This window comes from Musa acuminata, unplaced genomic scaffold (genome assembly GCF_036884655.1).
Source record: "Musa acuminata AAA Group cultivar baxijiao unplaced genomic scaffold, Cavendish_Baxijiao_AAA HiC_scaffold_1073, whole genome shotgun sequence".
Taxonomy (NCBI): domain Eukaryota; kingdom Viridiplantae; phylum Streptophyta; class Magnoliopsida; order Zingiberales; family Musaceae; genus Musa; species Musa acuminata.
In genome coordinates, this window is record NW_027021287.1 from 21,190 (window position 1) to 44,069 (window position 22,880).

General features: G+C 40.9%; 2 protein-coding genes across 15 annotated transcripts; one reads left to right on the forward strand and one right to left on the reverse strand.

Annotated features, from left to right (window-relative positions):
* Window positions 1–4,582: 4,582 nt before the first annotated feature.
* LOC135586567 (NAC domain-containing protein 14-like) lies at window positions 4,583–8,485 on the reverse strand. Of its 3 annotated transcripts, none has more exons than XM_065177695.1 (8): window positions 8,125–8,485; window positions 7,760–8,046; window positions 7,126–7,461; window positions 6,690–7,043; window positions 5,889–6,602; window positions 5,712–5,802; window positions 5,405–5,626; window positions 4,583–5,175 (listed from the first exon to the last, which is right to left on the reverse strand). In XM_065177695.1, the coding sequence occupies exons 1-7, from the start codon at window positions 8,291–8,293 to the stop codon at window positions 5,412–5,414; spliced, it is 2,166 nt and encodes a 721-aa protein (XP_065033767.1). In that variant the 5' UTR covers window positions 8,294–8,485; the 3' UTR covers window positions 4,583–5,175; window positions 5,405–5,411. The 3 variants fall into 3 exon arrangements, with proteins under 3 accessions (XP_065033767.1, XP_065033766.1, XP_065033765.1); XM_065177694.1 differs by lacking the exon at window positions 4,583–5,175 and adding an exon at window positions 5,177–5,278; XM_065177693.1 differs by lacking the exon at window positions 4,583–5,175 and having other exon boundaries at window positions 5,177–5,626.
* Window positions 8,486–11,187: 2,702 nt separating this feature from the next.
* On the forward strand, window positions 11,188–22,523 carry LOC135581532 (TATA box-binding protein-associated factor RNA polymerase I subunit B-like). 12 transcript variants are annotated; one of them, XM_065177685.1, is made up of 9 exons: window positions 11,188–11,953; window positions 13,199–14,038; window positions 14,908–15,032; window positions 20,537–21,160; window positions 21,459–21,525; window positions 21,624–21,748; window positions 21,845–22,088; window positions 22,188–22,416; window positions 22,489–22,523. In XM_065177685.1, exons 1-4 carry the CDS (start codon window positions 11,248–11,250, stop codon window positions 21,092–21,094), a joined length of 2,229 nt encoding a protein of 742 aa, XP_065033757.1. In that variant the 5' UTR covers window positions 11,188–11,247; the 3' UTR covers window positions 21,095–21,160; window positions 21,459–21,525; window positions 21,624–21,748; window positions 21,845–22,088; window positions 22,188–22,416; window positions 22,489–22,523. The 12 variants fall into 12 exon arrangements, with proteins under 12 accessions (XP_065033757.1, XP_065033755.1, XP_065033756.1 ...); XM_065177683.1 differs by having other exon boundaries at window positions 21,638–21,748; XM_065177684.1 differs by having other exon boundaries at window positions 21,478–21,525.
* The last annotated feature ends 357 nt before the right edge of the window (window positions 22,524–22,880 follow it).

Here is a 22,880-nt window from a genome sequence, read left to right on the forward strand (position 1 = left end):
GTCAACGCCGGTCATGTCGGATGGCGACCAGGCGAAGACATCGGCGTTCTCCTGTAAGAAACTGACGAGTTGCTCTTGCTCTTGCCCGGGGAGTTCCGACCCGACCCGGACCGTCCAATCCGGGCGATCCTCCATCAATGGCTCGTCGCAAGTGGGCGCCATCGGCTCCGGGTGTGGCGTCGATCACTTCTCTTCTCTCGGGTCTTCAAGAGGCTGGTCAGTCCTCGCCTTTTTGTGCAGCGAGACCGCCATCAAGTAGCATCGTCTGGACTCTCGGGGGCTTCCCCAAACTTCGCCTGTCCCGGCGGGGATAGGAAACTTCACCGTTTGATGATAGGTGGAGACTACATCTCTGATTTTGTTGAGGGTGGGGCGGCCGAGGATGGCGTTGTAGGCAGCAGGAAGATCTACCTCCAAGAAGGTGGACATCATCGTCTTTGTTCGGGGCGGTGCTCCCAAGGTGAGGGGCAAGGTGACAGTCCCCAATGGCGAGACAGAGTCACCGGTGAACCCCGTGAGCGCCGAGCAGATAGGCTTTAGGGATTCTTTTGTTAACCCCAACTTCTGGAAGGCATCCAGATAGAGCACGTCGGCCGAGCTCCCGGTGTCGATCATGATTCTCCTCACCTGGGCATTAGCGATTCGAGCCATTATCACAAGCGTATCGTCGTGCTCCGTTGGCTTGACGTCCTCGGGAGGGAATGCGACCTTGGGGTCGGGACCACGTTGGGGAGCGTCGATCCTGGCGGAACGGGTGTATGCCTTTCTCCCCGACATACTGGTTCCCCCAGCCGCCGGTCCTCCGGTGATGACATCGTTGTGGCGCTCCACGGGGCCCTTCGAGAGAGGCAAGGACTCCCCGTTACGTCGGATGTCACGATTGAGGTGTCCCCCGCGGACGAGCTCCTTGATCTGCCGCTTCAGTTCGCGGCAGTCTTCGGTGTTGTGCCCATTTTGCCTGTGAAAGCGGCAATGCTTGGACTAGTCGGCGAGCCCTTGCGGGTTTTTCATCAGAACGGGAGCCCTGAGTAACCCTCTCTCCTTTATCCTGAGAAATATCTCCGTTCGAGATGCACCTAAGGGGGGCAGAGGAGGCCTCGGAGCGGGTAGGTCGGATTGGTCCAGCCTGCGCCTAGTCGCGGCAGGCTGTTGCCCACGAGCCGATTCTGGTCTAACCCTCGTGTGCTTTTCCTGCTTTCCGGCCATCCAAGCCTCAACCGCGATGAACTAGTTTGCCCGCTAAAGCATCTTCGGTACCGCGGAGGGGGGTCTCTCAACGAGGGACCAGAAGAATCGGGAAGGTCGTAGTCCTGTCATAAACGCCTGCATCAATAGAGAGGGGTGAGCATCGGATAATCCCTGGATCTGCGTGGCAAAACGATTCACAAAGTGGGAGAGGGACTCGTCCTCCCTCTGGTGTAGTCCGAGAAGCAAGGCAACGGACGGTTTCGGTCGTGCGCTGGCTAGGAAGTTGAGCTCGAAGTCACTAGCGAGCTGGTTGAATGAGGCGACGGTCCCAGTCCTCAAGCCGTCGTACCACGTGCGGGCTGTTCCCCTTAGTGTTGTAGGGAACGCCCTGCACATCAGAGCGTCAGAAGTTCCATACAGTGCCATTTGGGTGTAGAAGGCGGCTACGTGGTCCGCTGGGTCGGTGGAGCCGTCGTACGTGTCGAGAGAGGGGAGACGAAAGTTTTGTGGGACCGTCTGATCCCGTATTTCGGGGACGAATGGGGATCCATGATGTATGTCCTCCCCGAGCTCCCCTCTCGACCTGCGGACCTCTTTCTGTACCTCGTCAAGTCGTTGACTGACGAGGAGCAACTGGGCTCGCAGGGAGTCTGTCGAGGCCGAAGGAAAGGCCTCGGGTTGGGTGTGGCCCCTCCGGTCCGTCGTGACTCGATTCGTGAGCGGGGACGACGGGACCCGAGGCGAAGTGGGAAGCTCCAGGGGCTGCGCCTGAGCCTGAGCAGGCGGCTCCTGCTGTCGCACAAGTTCGACGGCCGGGGGGTGCAGTGTTCCTGAGACAAGTGGAATAATGGACTGTATCATACCGATTAGAACTTGGACCTGATGGGTGAGGTCGAGAAAGGCTTCGGACGAGACGGGCGATGGTTCGGTGGAGGGGGCGTCGGGCGGTAACAAGCCCTGATCGTTGAAGATTCGCCAATAGCGCTCTGAAGTTGCGACGGGGTGTTCGCTACGGAGACCTGTCCGCGGGGGATGTTCCCCTGGGACCCCGACCGGATGCGCCCCCTTGACTGCGGTTTCGGCCGAGTCGGCCTGGCGATCCCTTGACATCGACCCTCCTTCTAGCGCCATGATGTTAGTATAAACAACTTTTTAGCCGTGACCTCGGGGTCGACGCGGCTTGGTTTGGGTCCGGATGACGGGTCGCCGATTCCTTCGAGAGGGGGTTCCTTGCCAACGCGCCCGGAGAGAAACGTCTCGCCTTCGTCCCTTCACAAAGGTCGGGACGGGAGAGCTCGACCCGACCCCTCAGACGATCAAGTCAGGCGAATAATCGTAGTGGGGTTGTTATTTATGTTGCTCCCTCCCCCTGTCGTTTAGAATCCAAGGGTATTTATAGGGGAGTTCGGTGTTACCTGATGTGCCTGCCCGTAGGGGGTAGGATCGTACCTTCCGATGACGTCTGACATCGCTATCGGCGTAGCGTGTGGAGTCGAACCTGAGCGGTAGTTAATGGGCCTCGGTTGACGTTACGACCCGTGTCAGTCACGCGGTATCAAACTAACAGGGGAGCAGGGCATCAGCGGATGTCACGCAAGTCTTATCGTAATTATTACCCTCGTCACTATGAAAAGTAAACTGTCCGCTGGGTTAGAGCAGTAGGAAATTCTTATTCTGAAGGTGGATTTAGAGCAGACGATGCTTTGTGTGCAGTCAGTCCTTGAGCTCAGGCTTTGTTCGGTCAAAGTCAAAAATCGAACTGGTATGAAGGATGCTGGATCTTTCCATACAAAACACCCGTCGGCACAGCTCATTCTCGAGATGATAACGATGATGATGATGATATATGATGGATGGACTATTGGCTTTTAATCGGGTGCCTGCTCGGAGGAGGCCGAAGCACTTTGCTGCTAAGCTACAAATTAACCATTCCGTTGCTTCTTAGCTTTAAAATTGAGGAATCCAAAAAGTAAAAGTGTGATTTGTATGCTTGCCGCGATACAAATAAGTAAAAGTGTGGATGAAGAAAGGAGAAGCAATTAGTACTAGTGTTTACGGGATAACAAGAATTACTAAATAAGAAACATGAGGAAGCAATCATTGGGAATTTAGTATTCTAGCTAGCTAGCTGGCTGGCTGGCTGGCTGGCTGGCTTCCAAAAGGCAACAAACACTGTCTCAGCCACCGGGTTGTTTTCCTTCTCAGTCCTTCAATTATTTACGATTTGCTTTTTAGTCTTGATTTGTATTAGCGATTATTTCATGCTTAATAGTTTGATTCCATTCTAGTCTTTTGAATTTTCGAAGCTTTTTTTCTATTATCTTATCCCTTTAGATAAAATAAGAACATCACCTATATTAAAAATATATATAGTTACCTAGGTCAAATATAGTCAAACCAAGATCGGGAGTGTACCACCGACTCACAGGTGTTAGATTATATGATTATATCTAATTATATTACATATATTATTAATATAATTAAATTTCAATTATGATTATCAATCAAAAAAATATCTAATTATAATACCTTAAGACTTTGTGTTGATACATGGATACACAAATAAAAAGATAAACAGATATATGATATTATTACTAGACAATGAGAGATTACAAACAATCTCTCATCTCTCTTTCATCCCTAATCTATGGCTTATAGCAATCTTATGAATGATAGGAAGAGATGAGAAAATGAGTCTAGTTTTCGTTACAGATCAACATCACTATAACTTTCAAATCCAATGACGATGTACATAAAATTTTTTTGAATGACATTAAAAAGTATACATTATAAATTTAAATATACCATTATTTGATTTTAAATTTTAATATTAAAATTATATATAATAGTAACATAAAGATGATTTTTATGCTCATAATTAGTATCAAAGATATGTTTGTAAAATCAAGTAATTTAGATCTATTTGTTAACACATTTTACTCAGCAAAAAAAATTATTTGATTTTTATTTACGATCATCATGCATGCATAATTAAAAAAATAAATAAAAAAATATTCATTGTATATATACAATTGAAAATATATTATATGCTCAAATTTATATCAGATCAAATATTAATTTTATAAGTAAAATAATAAATAAATATTAAAGTTACCCCGAAATTAAAATACTAAAAATTATTTAAAAATAATAAAATGTCTAAAAAAATAAATATAATATACTTATATATATATGAAATTAGGTCAACTTAAAATGATAATATTTTTCAAATGTTAATTTTATAAATTACCTAAATAACAAAAAAATCCACTTTACGATTAATATCTATATCATTATTGATTCATCCATCAAATATATAGTCTAAAATGTTTGAAAAAACATGTTCTTATGATTAAATTTATGAACAACCCATAAAAGATATGATAATATATATTTGAATAGATATTATAATTAATATATTAAAAAAAAAAGATTGATGCAAACATTTGTTTGAGAGTATCCCATCATCACATGGGTGATGTCTTCTCTTCAAACACTTCAAACTTGGAGGAGCATAGACCAATATTGAATGATTTGTTGGCTCTGTGCTCCAAAATTTTCTTACCATATTCTGAGATGTGTTATCGATTAATGGGCATCAGCACTCGGTAACTCCTCAAGCTGCCATGCCAAGTAGACAGCGAGTTTGAGATCAACTTCCTGCTGGGTAGGGACTCTTGAACTGCATGCAACTGATATCATGATCAATGGGCATAAGGACGTCACTAGAATTCAAGTCCAAGTCTGGTGTCTTGATCTGATCCGAGTGCTAAAAGGAAATAGAAATAGTCTCTCTAAGTTTGTGCTGTGTCTTCTTGTTTGCTCAAGCTGAACTATTCTATCTCTCGCATCTGTTGAAACCTTGTAACCAGTATCTACTAGAGAAGGTTGGCAATACCAACCTAGCAATCAGATTCTGCTGGGTAAATCCTAAGCTTCATCTTGTTGTTCAAAACCCTGCACATCAGCTTGTTTTTGCTACTGGCACTGATGAAGAGATGACTTCAAATGTCATGAGCTTACATATATTTCGAGTACTAGAAGAAAAGATCTTATGACACTATCATAAGATCACACACAAAGGCTCAATCTTGTACATACAGATGAACAGGCAGGACAATAATTTGCATGCACAAACAAAAATAATATACATCAGAAAAACTAAACTCCAAGGAATACTTTCTTGATATACCAAGGAAGAAATGTATAGAGCTACCTGACATTTACACAGCTGGATAGTTCATGCTCCTCCATATCCTGAGACACAGCAGCAAGATGACCACCAAGAAAACCAAAAAAATCATGTAAGCGACAACCGACTGGTTCCTTGGTGCCTTTCGATTTGAAGGGTATGTCGGTATATTGTCACTGTCATTTGTCGACGTTCTTCTCGACCTGAGCACAGATTTGGATTTTTGGTACTTACTCGATGTCTCATCTGCATTTGAAACAAAAAGAAGGCAAAGCCTGTGAATTGAACCAGAACACTACAAGAGGAGAGGATCAGTGTTGATCTTGTTTACCATGAATAGATAAGTCCTCAAGCTTGTCAAGAAAAGCAGGCAATCTACTCTCCTCACTTTCAGATATGCCATCATCCGCATGGTCTCCTGCCTGCAGACAGAAGTGTTTCGTTTATTTGTTATTATGGTATAAATAAGCGAACCTAGTCGTATAGATAATGACAAAAGAATCCTCACCTCTGTTCTTCCAACTTTATCCTCAAAATTGCTTCTGATACTTGATTCGCCATCAGAAATGGATCCAAATAGAAGCTCATTATGTCGAGTGAATTCACTTAATGTTTGAACCTCCTGCGTAGATAATTTATTTGCAGAATGCTGCACTTGCCGAGCCCTAATCTTAATTCCAGAATCCATAAGATCATCCGTATTTGTCACATTCTTCTCGGATATAGCTTCCTCCATGCTATAAAACAATTCCCGTTTTGCTTCTGCAGTTGATTCTTTGTCTCGATCATCATTTGTACTGCTCAATTCATCACTAGCACTACCAAATTGTACCTTCCTAATTGAACTTTGCAAACGAAGCCTTCTTCCTGCAGTACCCTGCTTCAATAATAAATTGTCTGAATTTGGTTGATACTGCTGTGCCTGACGACTCCTAATCTGGATTCCAGTCCCCTCAAGATCATCCCTACAATCAGATATAGGATTTTGGCTACCCAGTTCCTCCAAGCTGTTAAACAAATCTTGCAAGGATTCTGCACCATAGTCCACCGAATACACATCTGGCCCACTAATGTCATAAGGAAGCAGACTTGCATTTTCGTATAGAGTACTCAACTGCATCGTTGCGCCAGGAGAAACAACAGAACCATCTATCTGCAAGGAATCAGTCGGCAGAAGAGATGACCCACAGCACCATTCACAAGTTTCCAAATCTGCAGCATGCTGGATTAAAAAAAGAAATTGCAATTAGAAACTTTACTCATAATTTTTTTCTAGTCACTGCTCAATTTACAACGCAGGCATCCTTACCTGCAGTAAACTCGGTTCAGTCTCAATATCACTGCTTGATTCACCATCCATGTGTGATGCTGAGTCCCAGGGACTGTGTTCAGGTAAACTCTCAGCAAATGGTTCTTTTGGAATGATTGATGCACCAGAAGAACAATCATCTACACTGAGTATTGAATTTAAGATTGCATCCAGATCATCACCAACAGTACTATCAACCGGATATAATCCTATATGTAATTCCTCATTGATATCGCTAAGTAAAGGATAACTTGAGTGAGGCAGAATTTGGGAACTGATATTAGGGACACCATGACCTATCTGTGCAAACTCCTGGTCGCAAAATTTGGCGAAAGCAACTTGCGGCGGATCAGCCTGCAGTTTGTGTAGTAGACCTGAGTGTGGAGAAGGTAAGATCAACAAAAGTGAACATTACAAATTCTCATTTTAACCGCACCTTTTCTCTTGCTTTCGCCTCTTCATCAGGTGAATCCAAATTGAAACAATTCATCTCTGGTTTCACAGAGACTCTAGTTGAACCGTCAGTTTTACCAGTCAACCACATCTCAATATCGGCAGGTTGCTTTTGAACAGAATCAGGCATAGATTGTGGCTCTTCTTGCAAGTCCGACTCTGGAGAGTCATGATTCATCTGGGTTTCAGTTTCTTCCGTCATATCTGCATCATGCTGGGTATCGCCAGGGGAGAACCCATTTACCTCCATCTCTTCGCCATTGGTGCTTGAAATCCTCTCTTCTGGCTTTTTAAATAAGCGATAAAGAACATAACCACCCTAAAATAAACAGTAAAATATACACACAAAAAAAAACACACCATCAGTATAGCAAGATCAACAACAACCAAAATATTAAGAAAGCTTCACGCAAACAGACTATTAAAGTCCAAAGTAAAGCATAGGTCATGATGAAGAAGCGAAGAAAACACAATCATTTTTTTTTCACCAAACAATCAATTCTACTCCATTGCATGGCTACGAACCTATCATGGAAACTTAAGTAACAGTAGCACCTAGACTAAAAGATTGGGAGAATCCGAGAAGAAAGAATGACTGCAAAAGCAGAGCTGCAGACCTGATCGCCAGACTCGAACTCAAGCTCGGTAGTGCGGTACTCATGCATAATCCAGTTAGTCCGGACGCCCTTGGGAGCTCGCCCCCGATGAAAGACCAGCGTCTTCTTCATGCCGATGATTGTACTCTTCGCCGCGGAAGACTTGGAACGTATGACCCGGTCCTTCCCCGTGGCCTTCCAGTAGCCGGCCTCAGTCGCCCGGTTGGACCTGTGACCATTGGGATACTTTCGATCCTTGGGCGCAAAGAAGAACCACTCGGGATCGTCCGACCTAATTAGGGATTTTTCTGCGACCAAGATTAACTTTTTACGACAAAAGAAATTCCCATCAGAACCGAACAAAAACTAAGTGAAACGAGAAGCACCTGGAAGATCCCACGGCTCGCACTTGCAGACATCGATCTCGGGAATCACCTGCATCTCGGACTTGATCCGGCCAGTGATTTTGCGCTTGAGGTAGTGGTTGACGAGCTCCTCGTCCGTGGGGTGGAATCGGAACCCTAGGGGGAGCGAAGCCAGAGCAATTGCCGCCATCGCCCGCGATCTCCTCCAACTCCTGCTCCTCCGATGCTCTTAGCTAAAGATTACCACAGTTCCAAATGGAATTGAGAGCTTTATCGCGTCGAACGCAGCAACCTGGAAACAATACTATCCTTCAGCTGTGTAACCGACCGCTTAGGGTTTGGGGGAAAAGAAACGTGAACTTTACCGACCATTCACCGTGGGGTAAGCGAAGAGCGTAGCACTTTGGCCATGGCATTAGAGAACTCTGTAGGATGTACCTACGCATAAAATACCCCTGTACTGAGGCTGAAACCACCGGATGTGCCATCATGAGCTTTCGTGTAACTCTTCGTTCTTTGAAGATGATGCTGGGTATCCAGGTAAATTTGGTCAAACAGGAGGAGGACACTTTGGTCATACGACTATCCAGCCTAGGATCGACACGTGGTGACCAAAATGGTAGAAAACCACAAGGGCCGTCCCATATCGATCCAACGATAGACTTGCCGCGGTCGCACCACCACGTTACCGCGTCGTGGAGCAGTGGCCTTCGGCCAACGCGACTCGGGCGTTCCCCACGTCGGGCCTCGGACAACGTGTCCTCCCGTGGGTGGGTCAACACGTGCGTACGGTATCCCAGGCCGAGACGTCATGTGACAGGGAGAGCGACCGACGAGAGGAAGATAAAGGAGATAAAGGGAGAGACGCGTGGCTACGTGGGTGGAAAAATCACGTGAAATAAAGCAGTCACGTGAGACAAAGAAAACGTTTCGCAGGTCTCGAGGGTGGCTTTTAGACCAGTAGCCGCCCGGAATATTCCTTTAAGGACATTTAATAAGAATTATGAAAGATAATAAGGTATTTTAAAGCATTTTACATTAAAAAAAATAGTATTGGACTTTTTTTTTTCATCATCAATTTAACGAAAATATCCTTCATTGGTCGCTCGATCGTCTCCGCCCCTGCTCTCACCGTGACTAGCGTCACCCCATCCTCCGTCGTCGCCCCACCCTAACCCATTTTAGAGTTTACACGAAATGATAAAATCGTGCGAGTACGTCCATCGTCCAAAACGGATAATTCCTCATGAGTCTACGGGCCACACCAATGACCGATCGACCAAATGATCTCTTATCACCTAGTTATCAATTAATTTAATCATTAAAAAAATCTTATTATATATACTTTTAATACGAGTACTAGATGATTAATTAATTTAACCATACCTTATTATATATGTTTCTAATAAGAGTCTCTTGTCGGACAAATATTCAAATCAAAATTTTGATCTTCATCATCTAACATTTGTTGTAACTATATCAATTCTCACCAATTTGAACTTCATATTCCATTCTAAGTATATGTAAGAATTTACAAAAATACTATTAATCTCTTACACGTATATTATTTAAACTTCACAATCTTAAAAATAGGAATATGGCAGTTCAATGGGTATAAAACATAACCCTGGTGTTAGTCATTGATATAAACTATGATATAACTGACTCATCAAATATCGAGGGCTCGAATTACCATCATATATATATATTTTTAATCTAAGTATTAGTCTTTGTGATAATACAATAGATCCACTCATCAAGGGTTAATAGGTTCAAAATATCATGTGATAATTTTTTAAAAGTTTCAATTAACGAAGACTTTAACTACTAATAGAATGATTATGTGAATGAATTATGTTTTCACCCTTTATGTTTATATAAAAATAAAAAAAATAATACGTAGATTAATACATTTGAATGGAATTCTACTTTATATGAGAGATAAAAATAATAACTAATTTGTGTTAGATTATGTGATCTTATTTAATTAGGTATGATATATTATATATTTGATTTGATTCTGATTATAATTAAATAGAAGTTCAATTATGATAATATTTAGATAATCGAGAGGGACTCTCCTAATTTTTTAGTTTAAACTCTATGCTTTCACCTATAAATAGATCACCTTGTAGGTACTATAAATTGATCTAAATATTCTTATAGTCTCTGGTCTCTATTAAAAGCACTTACTTTTTATCTTGTAGGTTTATGTTATTACTATATGTTGTTTGGATTGGATTACAGAGCATATTCTTAGATCTGATAAAATTTTTCAAAATGACATCGAATGATACGTAATATATTATTATTATTTGATTTTGATTTTGGTATTAAAGTATTTTTATATAATAATAATAATAATAATAATAATAATAATAATAATATAATTATAGTTGGTATACCTATAATTTAAACATAAAAATAAGAAAATAAAAAAGAAGATAAGAAAAGGAGGAAACTAATTTAAAGTTTATTCTGATCAGAGAAAAAAGAAAAGTTGGTTACTCTTTCATACAATTTGATCGAGAAAACTGAAGTTGTATGTACTCTTTTGAATAGTTGAAATGTGATGAATAATTAGCTTATTAATTTTTATTAAGCCAAAGCCACTGGTCTTAATTTTGTTATAATCAAACAAGTAGATAGTTAGTTTAGACGTGAGACTTGACACTAAAATCTATTAACTTATTCTATTATAATCAACCAAGGTGTTATTCAAATAGGACGAGCTGCACATACATTCAAACCTGGTTAGATTGCATGATTAACAACGATCTTATTAGTTTAGAAGATGATTTAATTTCCTGTGTCGTGTTGTTATAGCAAATTCTTATTAGATTTGTCGAGTCATAGAGTCATGGTTTTTGTCTAATCCTATTGCAAGGTTGTTGGTGTGATTGAATTCCGTAAGAAATAATTATAACACATTAGATAAATAATTCAAGTTAATGTGAGGAAACAATAAGCTGGTAATAATACGAGATTCCAAGGGTCGAACAGGAGAAACCCAATTTAACAGATATATCAAGTGGACATGTTTTGGGCCCTCCAAACCACAACAAGACCGACTCGGCCCGTTTCGCTTCGCATATAGCCACAAATAGCGGCCGAGCGCCGCAGGCCCGTCGCCTCGCCTTAGCGATGGACGACCTCGGTTGGGGCTCCCGTTTCCCTTCCTACCCCGACGCGCGCGACCGCCGTCCCGACGCCGTCAAGCGCGAGATTCCGGACGATGCCGGCCCCCGCCTCTTCTGCGACGCGTGCGGCGGCGTCCAGTTTGACAGCGGCGACGACGGGTTCTACTACTGCCGCCTTTGCGGCTCCCAGAGCCAGGACGTCCTCGACACCGGCTACGCGGAGGAGGACGTCTTCGGCGACGCCCAAGGCTCAGGCGCGCTCTACCACATCCACCGCCACCGCGCCCAAAAGCACTCGCAGGACCCCGCCGCCCCCGCGATTTCCAAGGACGCCGTCCTTCGGTCCCTCTCCAAGTCCCTTGCCGCCGGCTCCGGCGGAGCCGTGAAGAAGGAACAGGAGAAGGCGCTGCCGTACGGATTCGATGATGAGCCGTCGGAGCCGAGGGATTTCGGGGCGGGCCCCTGCCTCGACGCCGAGACACTCGCGAGGGGGATCCGGCTTCGGTACGTGCAGGGGTTGCAGGTGATCCTGCAGCTCCAGTGTGAAGCTCTGGTAGAGAAGTTTGGCGTGAACCCCCTGATCTGCGGCCTCGCGGGCACCATCTGGTTGCGGTTTGTAGCGTCTTCCATGGTGTTTGATGAGGGTTGGGGACAGAAGGTGATTGCCGAGTCCGAGGCTACTGTCTCACAATCAAGGGATGACAATCTTGGTAAAGATCTCGTTCCATCTTTACGCTTCTATCTCCCTTGAATAGTTCTTATCCTATTTTTGTTTGGTTGGACACAACATATCCAACCATAAAGATCATATTTTGAACCACGGAAAGGCTATAACTTGGTATGTTGGTACCTTTAGAATTTTAGCAGCTTCCTTCTAGCCGGAAAGCATCTTGAAAATTTTGAAGTGGCATGAGATTGTCTGAATTAAAATCCTGAAAAAGCAACACCAGAATCCTACAGCTTGTGATCATGCATTTGGACCCTCACGCAAAGATTCACTGCTTATTCAGTGGCTATTATCTTACCTGAAAAAGTTGGGGTTCACTGTATTTTCTTTATGTGCAACAAAATATACATGATGTCTTCTTCGCAGCATGTCTAATGTTGGAAAATGTCCTTATGTCGTATACCTGAACAATTTTAATGATAGAGTTTGCATTAGCTGTTTGTCTGTTCTCTTTGAATAGGATGGTTATTTTCCTCTGTTTTTGTGACATCAATGTGAGAGGTCAAGGTCAAGGTCAATACCTATCTGTTGCCATCATCTATAAGCTAGAAACTAAACCTTCATCACAGCAAACAAATCCTGTGATCAGTTGGGTAGTCATGCTTTTGGGCCAATTATCAACAAGTTGCTTCCCCTCCTTTTCCATGTTCCAAGATCTTTAAGCTTTGCCAAAGCAGTTGTGATAGATTACCTTGCAGTGTGGATCTGCACCATTGTAACTGAGAATGCAGATAGATGAAGAACATGCATTGCCAACTTGTAGCATATTTAAACTCAACAGAACTTTCTGTTTTGTATGAATATACATCTTTGTGTAAAGCTTTTATGGACTGCTGCTTGTGAAAAATGTGGAAGGTGCATGTTGTGAGAGTAAACAGATCCATTCGGTGATTAAACATCCTTCCTATATAATTCCTCATTTGTGATTTTTTTTCCTTTGCTACACTGAACCATGTTGCAAAATTGTCCATATTACATCTAAAATATAGCTTCTTTCTGCTTTGGCCTATGAGAAAACTATGCCTGATGGTAGATATTTCACAATTTCCTCGTTGTGCTTTCTGAAAACACTTAAGCCATTCATGTAAGAACTATTCCTTTAGTGTTGCTTGATGCATTATGTCTTGGCTATTTATCAACTGTTCACATTCTCTACATCTTTGTCTCAACTTATTTGCAAATGTGTAGCTTTTTAACGTTTTTATAAATAAATTTCTCTTATGTTTAGTTGCAGAAGTGCAAACACCTGCTAAGCATATCAAAGCTAAATACATGACAGAGCCACGCAATGCAGTTGGACGGAGAGCTATTTATATATGGCTTCGTGCATTGAGAAAGACAATTCCTGTGTATTCCTCGCTTGCTATTTCCTTTTTGGCTTGCCATATTGCACGAGAAGCAATTCTGCCAACCGATATAGTTAAATGGGCATCAGAGGCAAAACTTCCTTACCTCACAGCATTTTTGGTACTTGATAAGTATCTTGGAAGTTCGTCAAGTTCTTGCCCATTAAGTTCGAGGCTTTTGTTTAGGCCTGTCCGAGTTATTGGATCTTGGCAATTAGAAGCAGTAGCTGGTTCTATCGCACAAAAAATTGGACTGAACCTTCCTTCTGTGAATTTTTATGCTATCGCATCTCGGTACCTGAAAGATCTCTCTCTTCCAACAGAAAAGATTCTTCCACAAGCATGCCGCCTTTATGAGTGGTCAATCCCTGCAGATCTATGGTTGTCTTGTAACACATCTAGGCTTCCAACTCGTGTTTGTGTTATGGCAATTCTGATTGTAACAGTAAGAATCCTGTACAACATACATGGCCAAGGGTTCTGGGAAATGACTTTGTTGGATGCAAGTGACACCCCAAGATGTCAAACTCGAAATCCTGATGTCTTCAGTTTGAGTCCTGCAGGGAAGCTTGGAGATGCAGCTGGTGGTGCTAAAGGATCTTGCTTCACTACAAATTCCTCAGCAGTGAAGAACATGTCAAGCATCAAGAGTGCTGATTTCAACACTAAGGAGCTGTTGGACATTCTTCAAGCTGCACATGATAAGATCAGCACCGCGCATGGTAAACTAAATTATAAACTATTTTAGTCTTGTCAATAGTCAATGATTATGCACATGATTGATATTTACGGAAAGGCTTCACAGGACTTCCTACAGTCTCTTTTTGGTTGAATTTCTTTTGAATTTCACGTGTCTAGATTTGATGATATGAACATTAAAATGTTTCATGATTTCTGTTTTTGAAACTAGGCAACCTAGACAATAGGACTGGCAGTTGGTCTGACTGGGGCAGGTTTTGGTCTTATAGCAAGGTTAATCTAAACCCATAAGATGTTGGACTTTTTGTGTCAGGTAAATTTAGGCTAATTGAGTGAGAATGTGCACCTTTTTGGAAATAAATGTGTTGGATGTTGTTGAGACTCTATAGGAAGGGAAACTATGCTGGACCAAACTCTGACCCTGCAAGCTGGTTATTCTTGTTAAGTGGATGAGGCCAGCATGCTTAGGTCAGGATTTACATGCTTATTTGGTTATCTGTATATCCCACAGGTTGTGTTACTCCTGATTGCTACTTTCTACACATACTTATGCCGTAGCATTTCATATTTGGAGGTAGATCCCATTATGCAGAGCCTAACCATGGAAAGTTTTGATAGGTTAGTTGTTAGTGTATGCATTGACTTTTTTGTTTCCTATTACAACAAATCTTTTGTTTATAGAAATAAATGAACAACTGGAGCAATAAAAAGTTCTTGAGGCTATTTATCACCCTTAAATTTTTTTCCTTGGAAATTTATGTAATTAGCTATACATTGATCTTTCTTATGTACATATCATCATTTAATTTATATATTTCATTTCCTTTACGCTGATCTTAGAGAAACTACTTGTGGGTGTTTTATTAATTAACAAATACTCATTTATTGGCAGATTATTCAAGAGACTTGAGGTCTTACCTCAAATACTGCCAGGATGTAGTTTTTGGTGGAATGACCACCTCATACGATGAGCAGACACTAATAGAAAGATTCTGGGAAACATACGACAAACAAGAGGTAATATATTGCTTCAGCTGCCCTTTTATTGCTCTGATCTCACACATCAGGCAACCTTATTATTTGAGTTTTGGCTTCAGATTGGTAATTGGTGATCCAGTTTTCAGCCTTCAAGATGCTTTTATAAAACTTAACAACCACAAGGACAACATCCCAACTAATTTTTTAACTAGAACGTTAGACATGAAACTGTTGAACGAGGATATTGGAACTTTCATTTTCATGTGTCATTAATGTTCCAATATAATTTGAAGCGGTTTTGGAGAAAACAAAAGTCCGATCACAACTTTTGTTTACGTTGGGTTTGAAACTAGAAAATGATATTATAGCTTAATGCTTGTACAAGCACTTTTTCTTTCTTGTTGAAGAGTACTATCATCTAGAAATTTGTTGCTAAGTATCCTAAGAGCTTGTTTAGATTCTTATAAGAAACTTCAATAAATGTATATTAATATGATTTGTCAATATCACTTGAAGACTTTGTTTATCTGCTTTAAGAAGCATTCTCAAAAACATATTGATTAGATTATAGGGTAGAGTCTCACCCAGGGTTTGTCATGGTATATCGCTTGGTATGAGTGGTAAATACTGGCCTGATAGGGGACTGATTCATGAACCACCCTATACCGAGTGATCCAGTTAAATTAATAAAATATTCAAAGAAGTGATGGGGCCCATGTCCAAATAACGTAAAAAAGGAAAAAGAAGAGATTAGGGCTCATGAATGTGAGCCCTCTTCTCGTATAAGGTGCCATCGCCTCGCCATTGTCGCTTCGCCTTTGCTGTCACCGCTACTTCGCCGTCGTGCAAGGTGCCACCACCTCATCGTCGTTGCTTCCCTATTGCTATCGCTTCACCATTGTGTAAGATGTCGTCGCCTCGCTGTTGTCGTTGCTTCCCAAGTACATTGTTGTTGCTCTTTTCTCCTCTTCTTTCTTCTTCTTTTTCCTCCACTTCTTCCTCTTCTTCCCTCTTCCTTCCTCCTTCCTATGTTCCTCTATTGCTCCTTCCACTTAATCTTTCTTTTTCTTCATCGTCGAGCCACCTGTACGCACCGGTGTACCATGTGTCAGTACATCGGTATAGACCGATATGTACCGTTCCAGTAGTTTGTCAAAACAAGTTCGGTACCCAAAAAGGCAAACCTTGGTCTCACCTAACTCTTGTGTTTTGGACTTATTTTTGAATGGTTGCAAGATCATCTCTAGAAGTTCCTCACTTTGTTGGAACTTTGTTGCTTTTTTGAAGATTAAACTCTGTCTATATAGGCTTAAAATTTTATTCAAATACGATATTATTTAGATTCAACAGACATTATAAAGCTATGCAAATGAATCTATTAAAATTGTATGCAAACATGATACTATTTAGATTCAATAGAAGTTATAAAACAAAAAAAAAGATTTGCATATTGTCTTTCTTGATTTATAGTAGGTCATAAAGTTCCTAGAGATTTATTATGATGAGCTTAGAAAAACAAGTTGTATCCATTAATCTCATGAAGGATATGTAAGATAATATAGTCACTAGTATTTGAGAGTATGTCTAGTGAATTTTCTATTAGTATAGGACTACATCAAGGATCCACATTAAGTTTTTACCTTTTCAAATTGATAGTGGACGAATTTACTAATTTATATGATAGAATTTTTTAGCATATATTATATGCTAAAATATTGTCTTAGTTATTAAGAGTTTAAATGGAATCATTTGTAAACTCGAATTATGAAGACAATTTTTAGAAATTAAGATTAAGATTGAATAGATGCAATTAGTGTTATCAAAGGCACTAGGCGCCAAAGGTTCGAAATGCCTATAATTCTAGGTGCTTGCTTGAGTGAAGTGAGGTGTTCACCAATATAAAAATTATAAAATAATATAATTAAGGGGAAAGACAATCATTAAGGTAAAAATAAGATAATCCATGAGTATCATATAATTTTATATTTAAAATATCACCACTAAAACATTGAATGACATTCATTTCATCATCTAAGAAGCATTAAAGTGCTAAATCATCCAAATCTAATAACAAAAATAATAAAACAAAAGAAGAATGAACACAGTTCAAAATTCAGAGTCCTAAAACTAGAGTGACAATTAATATTCTAATTAATACAATTTCTAAACTATTATTAACAAGAATTAACATTATTCTGCAAAGGAGGAGTAGGGTCTGAGAACAAGAGGAGGTTGGTGGAAAGTAGAAGGCAGGGGAGGGGGTTGTTGGCAATCAAATGCAGGGATAAGGGCTCTCAGCAGGGGAGGCATGGAGGTTGACAGTAGCAAGTGGTAGGGGCTAACAGCGATAGGGAGCGGATGGAGGAGGGGGTTGCCAAGAAAAAGAGAGAGGTAGTGACTGTCGAAAGAAAGAGAGAGGTGGAGATGACTGGCTAGAGAAAGAGAGAAGCAAAGGAGAGGAGTGGGAGGGAGCTGTAGAGAGGCATGGTAGAGAAGAGAGAGAAAGGGTGGGGGGCTGAATTGTAGGGAAGAGGGGGAGAGGGGTCGTTGCACCACCGGAGAGGAAGGAGAGAGAGCATAATGTGGAAGGGAAAGAGCTAAGAGGGAGAGGAGGTTTCGTAGTTGTGGTTCGTTGAGAAGGAAGGCACCACCATGCCTTTGATCATTCGGTCGCTAACCTCCTTGTATGCATGAGGATCATTTTGTCGTCGGTCACCTCCCATGCATCGGGGTCGGATGCCTAGGGTTTTCCAATGAGAGAAGGCTTAGAGGGTTGGGGGGTGGTTGGGTTAGGGCAAACTATTAGTTGGTTTGGTTTAACCCACTGAATCCAATCAATTGAAGTCAATCGAGTCTGATCCGAACTTGCTCGGTTTGATTCAACTTAGGTGCACACCCAAATCGCGCCACTTAATGACGCTCACATAAACCTTCTTTGAGGCACTCATGCCTCGCCTCGCCTTACTCGGGTGCCTAGGTGAGCGACATACAAGAGGTTGTAATTTTGGTAATAATAGGTATATACAAGAAGATATAGTTAAGGTAGATAAGCAAGAAGTTCTATTAAGTAAAAGTATTTGGTATACTAGATCAATTATTCAGTAAGATGAAAGCAGGATGGTTAAAATAGTGAAGAATGTCAGAAATCTTGTGTAATTGGTACTTTTGATATTAATAAAATATATAAGGTAGTTGTTAGATCATCAATGCTTTATGGCTTTGAGTGGGTCCAAGTATTAGTTAAGAAACAACATATATAAAAAGTTTATGTTGTTGAGATGAGAATGTTGATATGAATGTATTGAGTTCCTAGGAAAGATAGGTAAAAAAATGTTTTCATTTGTGAATAATCATGTGTTGCATCAATAGAGGATAAAATGATAAAAAATTACTTAAGATTGTATGAATAAGTGCCCAGGAGATATAATGATAGTTAGAAAATGTGAAATGATTATTATTAGTTGTATGATGAGAAGTAGAATAAGATTTAAAATTTTTTTAATAGAAACTATAAATAAAGATTTAAATACTCTTATTTTAAGATATGACTTTACAGATCTCAATGGCAACAAAAGCTCAATGCAGTTGGCCCCAAATAGTTAGGACTTTATGACTTTGTAGTTGTTGTATCATAGAAATTGGTGGTTGGTCTTGTGCCCTTGGATTATATCAGCAACTAATGACTTAAGTGCAACTTTTTCAAATCTTTTGTAACAAGTACTTGGTATTCTTAGGCCTTTCATCCCCTCTATCATTAGACCATCTTGAGTATGTTTTTGTGAATTCTACCCTTCTTTCTACTTTTAGTTTCAAACATATGAAAATATGTAACCTTATTTTGTTTAGGGATTTTCCATTTAAATTCTGAAAATCTAGTATTCCGCTTCTGCATTTTTATGTTTAGGTACCACAACAAACAGTTTGCCAGTGTTTTTATATTCATTTCCTGCTACTGATGAACTGGTAATGCAACATATGTTGCTTGAGCTCATCCGAGTAGTCATGCCTATACTGAACAAAATTTACTGCTATGTCTTCTGGTATATGTTGCTTAGAGTGCCAATGGGTGAACTGAATTCCTGGATAATCAGCAAGTGGGATTAAACCTGAGAAAGAACTGCTCAATATCATGAAAACACTGGATCTGACCGTTCCTTGATAATAGGGTTGTTTTAGAGTAACATGATGGCTTTCATTTATTAATCTGTCTATTTGTGGAAGGTGATCTCTGCCCATTTCATCGGGCTTCCATGTGTAGATTGATGATTGGACTTTCTTGTTTGGTACTTGTAAATTCTAAGCATTTTCATTTGCACTACATGCAGTATCTATTCAATGTAGAGGCCTAAATAGGAATTTTAATGTGATTTGATAAATCAGCCGTGCTGTCACGGACTTAGCTGGAATTGCCTAAGCCGTGAGGCACCTTTGCTGCAAAGACGCGAACTTAGTTTGAGTTGCCTAAGTCGCAAAGCGCCATTGCGCCAACTTCTCGGACTTAGCTGGGATTGCCTAAGTCATGACGTGCCCTTACGATATGCATCCACAAAGGGTCAGCCAATTTGCAATCTCACTCAGGTCCCGAAGGACCTGTAAAAGATAAAGTTGATTAGTTCGAAAACGAGCAGCGGACAAGTCCCGACGTCTCGCAGAAAGGGAAGCTTTACAAGCAATTTAGCGAGCACCTTGTGTGCATAAGAGATAAGAGGGAAGGAGGAAAACAAGGACTTTAGAAGGTAGAACGAATAGTTGCAAGTCCACAAACAACTACTCATCGGGTGCCGGGCGCGAAGGCAAGTTCCCATCAAGTTAACATGTGAACTTGTGAAGATTGTTCAACGCCCGATAATATACCGAAGCCCCATCCAGCCTTGTGCCACCCGGGGGTTCCAGGGTGCTAAGATGGCTGACGTTTCGCGTGCAGTTGCGGCTTGTAGAAAACAAGCCGTGGCACACGAAAACGGAGCCATTTTGGGGCAGTTCGGCCAGGCGTGACGAGCGATCGCACTGCAGCGCTGTAACCTATTCGAACATACATTTTTACAAGCAAAAACATACAAAACCAAGGCAAAACAGGCTATTATGTCTCTGTACAAGCATGCAAAAGCGACGAACGGTTCATTGAACGAAGTTGTTGCGGGTGCGCGACGACCGTTCGTGACAGTACACTTGCAAATTATTGTGTAGAAGGATACTCCTGATAGTAATAAAATTCTCTTTCGATCTATGCTACAAGGTTTAGATGTTCAGGTTTAAAGTTAGTCACATTCTTTTACTTCTAAAGTTATGAAAAGATATGAAAAATAAAAATTAAATTGTGCCACTCTTCCTCATTTCTATGAAATTTAACATGGAACACTTTCTCCTGGCATGAATAATTTGGAATTAAATTGAAACTTCATGCAGTCACAAACTAAAACAATTTGAGATTGTTTGCTTTGATCGCTTTGCATGATTGTTTTGTTTTCTTTAATTTCTGATTTTTTTATTATGACTAGTACAAGCAAAGGCAATCTTGTGAGTTTAGTCTACCTTTGTGTCAGGACGATATTCAACAAGAGGGTCTAAAAGATGAGCTTCTTGATTCAAAGGGTAAGAGACAGAGAGAAGTACCTGCTACCTCTTTCTTTGATTTCAAAAGAAGGGAACAGAGCAAAAGTAGCCAACACATAAACAGAGAGAGATCACCTGATGATTATGGTGGTACAACCAGCAGAGATGGTTTTGCAAACTCTGCTGATCCAAATGAGAAAGATCCTCTTTGTAATTCTTCTTTGACGCCTTCCAGAAATGCTGCAGTGGAAAGAATGAAATTGAGCATGGAGGAGAGTGGGTTTTATTACCTACCTCCTAGAGTTCAGAAGAGAACAGATGGTTATCTTCACTATAAGAGAAAGAGATTAGATGGAAAACTAATTTGTGTTGCACATGCTGATTATTACATAGTATTACGGGCTTGCGCAAAGGTTGCTCAGGTTGATATGCGGATGATGCATCTTGGGGTCCTGAAATTTGAGAGAAGACTTGCTTGGATTGAACAACGGATTGATAGCAGCTTGAACACGTTACCTCAGCTTTTGCATCAGATGCAAGACAACTAATAACTTCATCACAAGTTAAAGGAGTTTTCTACCGTGGTCTCTCTTTCATGATGGCGACAAGAAAGAGTAAAGTTCACACTTTGTTTTTGAAGTACTATTTTGTGCATATTATTTTTCTGGTATGCATATATTTTGTTAATTCATCTTGTCATTAGATTGGCATTATTTTTTGTAGTAGTATAGAGTTATCTGAAATGTTTTGTTTCTCAACGTTCCATGTAGATGAAGTTTGTTGCCTATTTGATGCCTGATGTTGTATTGACTGGATCCCTGTGTTACCATTACCACTTAAAAACAAACTCTTCGTATTCCTGCCTACAAACTTTCATTTTAATTGTGACTATCCTTTCTGAAGTTTCTTTAGTTTTAATTTGATGAATTAGAGAATACTCTAGGCGGACAATACCAGAAAGCAGCCTTCATCTGAGATGGTAGGTCACTCGTTTGGTTTCATTGCTTCATAATTCTTAGTGATCTGGGTACAAACTTCTTGAGTTATCTTGTCATTTCTGTTGCTTTTAATGGACAGTTTCCTGTCTGCAGCTTTGGAACACAGTAATTTCAAGTGCTCATGAGAGGTCATGAAACTGCGAGTTAGTCAACCGTGAAATGATGAGAGATTTACACAATTATTAAAGCGCACATTGTTTCAAGGTAAGAATTGAGTTGTTTCATGGTTTGTCATCTGGATTTATGTTGGTTGTTAACTTTAACTGCATCCTGACAAGTGTATGTCTTGATGTTCCAAAGGACAACGTCAATTGCTTTCATGCTCTCCAATTTTGTTTCCTCCACGGACTCTGGTTACTGTTTCCAGCACCATGGTAGATTTTCAACATATGCAGCAATGTTCCTCACATTATATATTCTTCATCCGCTGGCCTAGTTGTCCTTGCCCATAGCGCCAGGTTTCAGGTAAACGACACCAGCATCCAGGTGCCAGTTCAGACTTTATCTGCATTCAAAAGGAAGTAGCGGCCTTTTCTTGTTCAAGGTGAGACATTTTTAGCTGTGGATCAAAACTATAGAGGCAGGAACGTTTTATAATATTTCAATGCTAGCTTAATTTTGATATTTGATTTTCTATTTGAAGGGCTGCACAATCTGCAAATTCGAGTACAGTATAAGCATGAGATCATCTAAAACAACAGTACCATGGCTGTTCTTGCAGACCGTCAAATGATCATTCCGCCGCACGCCTGGTTGGAAACACTTTGTTATGGGCTTGAAAGCAAGATGCAAATCTCCTGTTGCTTAGCATCAGTTTGGAAGATACCTAGATTCGCTGGATGGACGCTGCTTAATTGAAATTGATTGATCAAGTATGTATAGCTTAGGTTTTCTCTCTTTCCAAATTGAAATTTTCTTCTTCTTCTAACACACTAGTTAACAAGGGAAAGGAGCAAATGGGAGCTTTAATTTTTAGCTAGACGCCACACAACAAACCACCACCATGGAAGGCAATGTAAGAGTTTCCTCTTCTTCTTCCGACGTCAATTCTCTCATTTTCTTTTTCTTCTAAGCATCCTTCCGATTTGTCACAACCTTAGCTGGTTTTGCCTAAGGCGTGCGGCACCCTCGCGCGTTCGTTCGCAAAGGTCAGCCTCCCCGAAGCCTCCCATTGTCTCTTAGGACCAACAAAAGAGAGAACGGGTTAAAGAGAACGCCTCAATCGGGATCCACAAGCAAACATGTTCGAAAAACACTTCATAGACAATGCAAATTACAAACAGACTTTACAAGCTCTGAATAGTTGCACAACAAAGGGTAAAATGGTCCATTACAG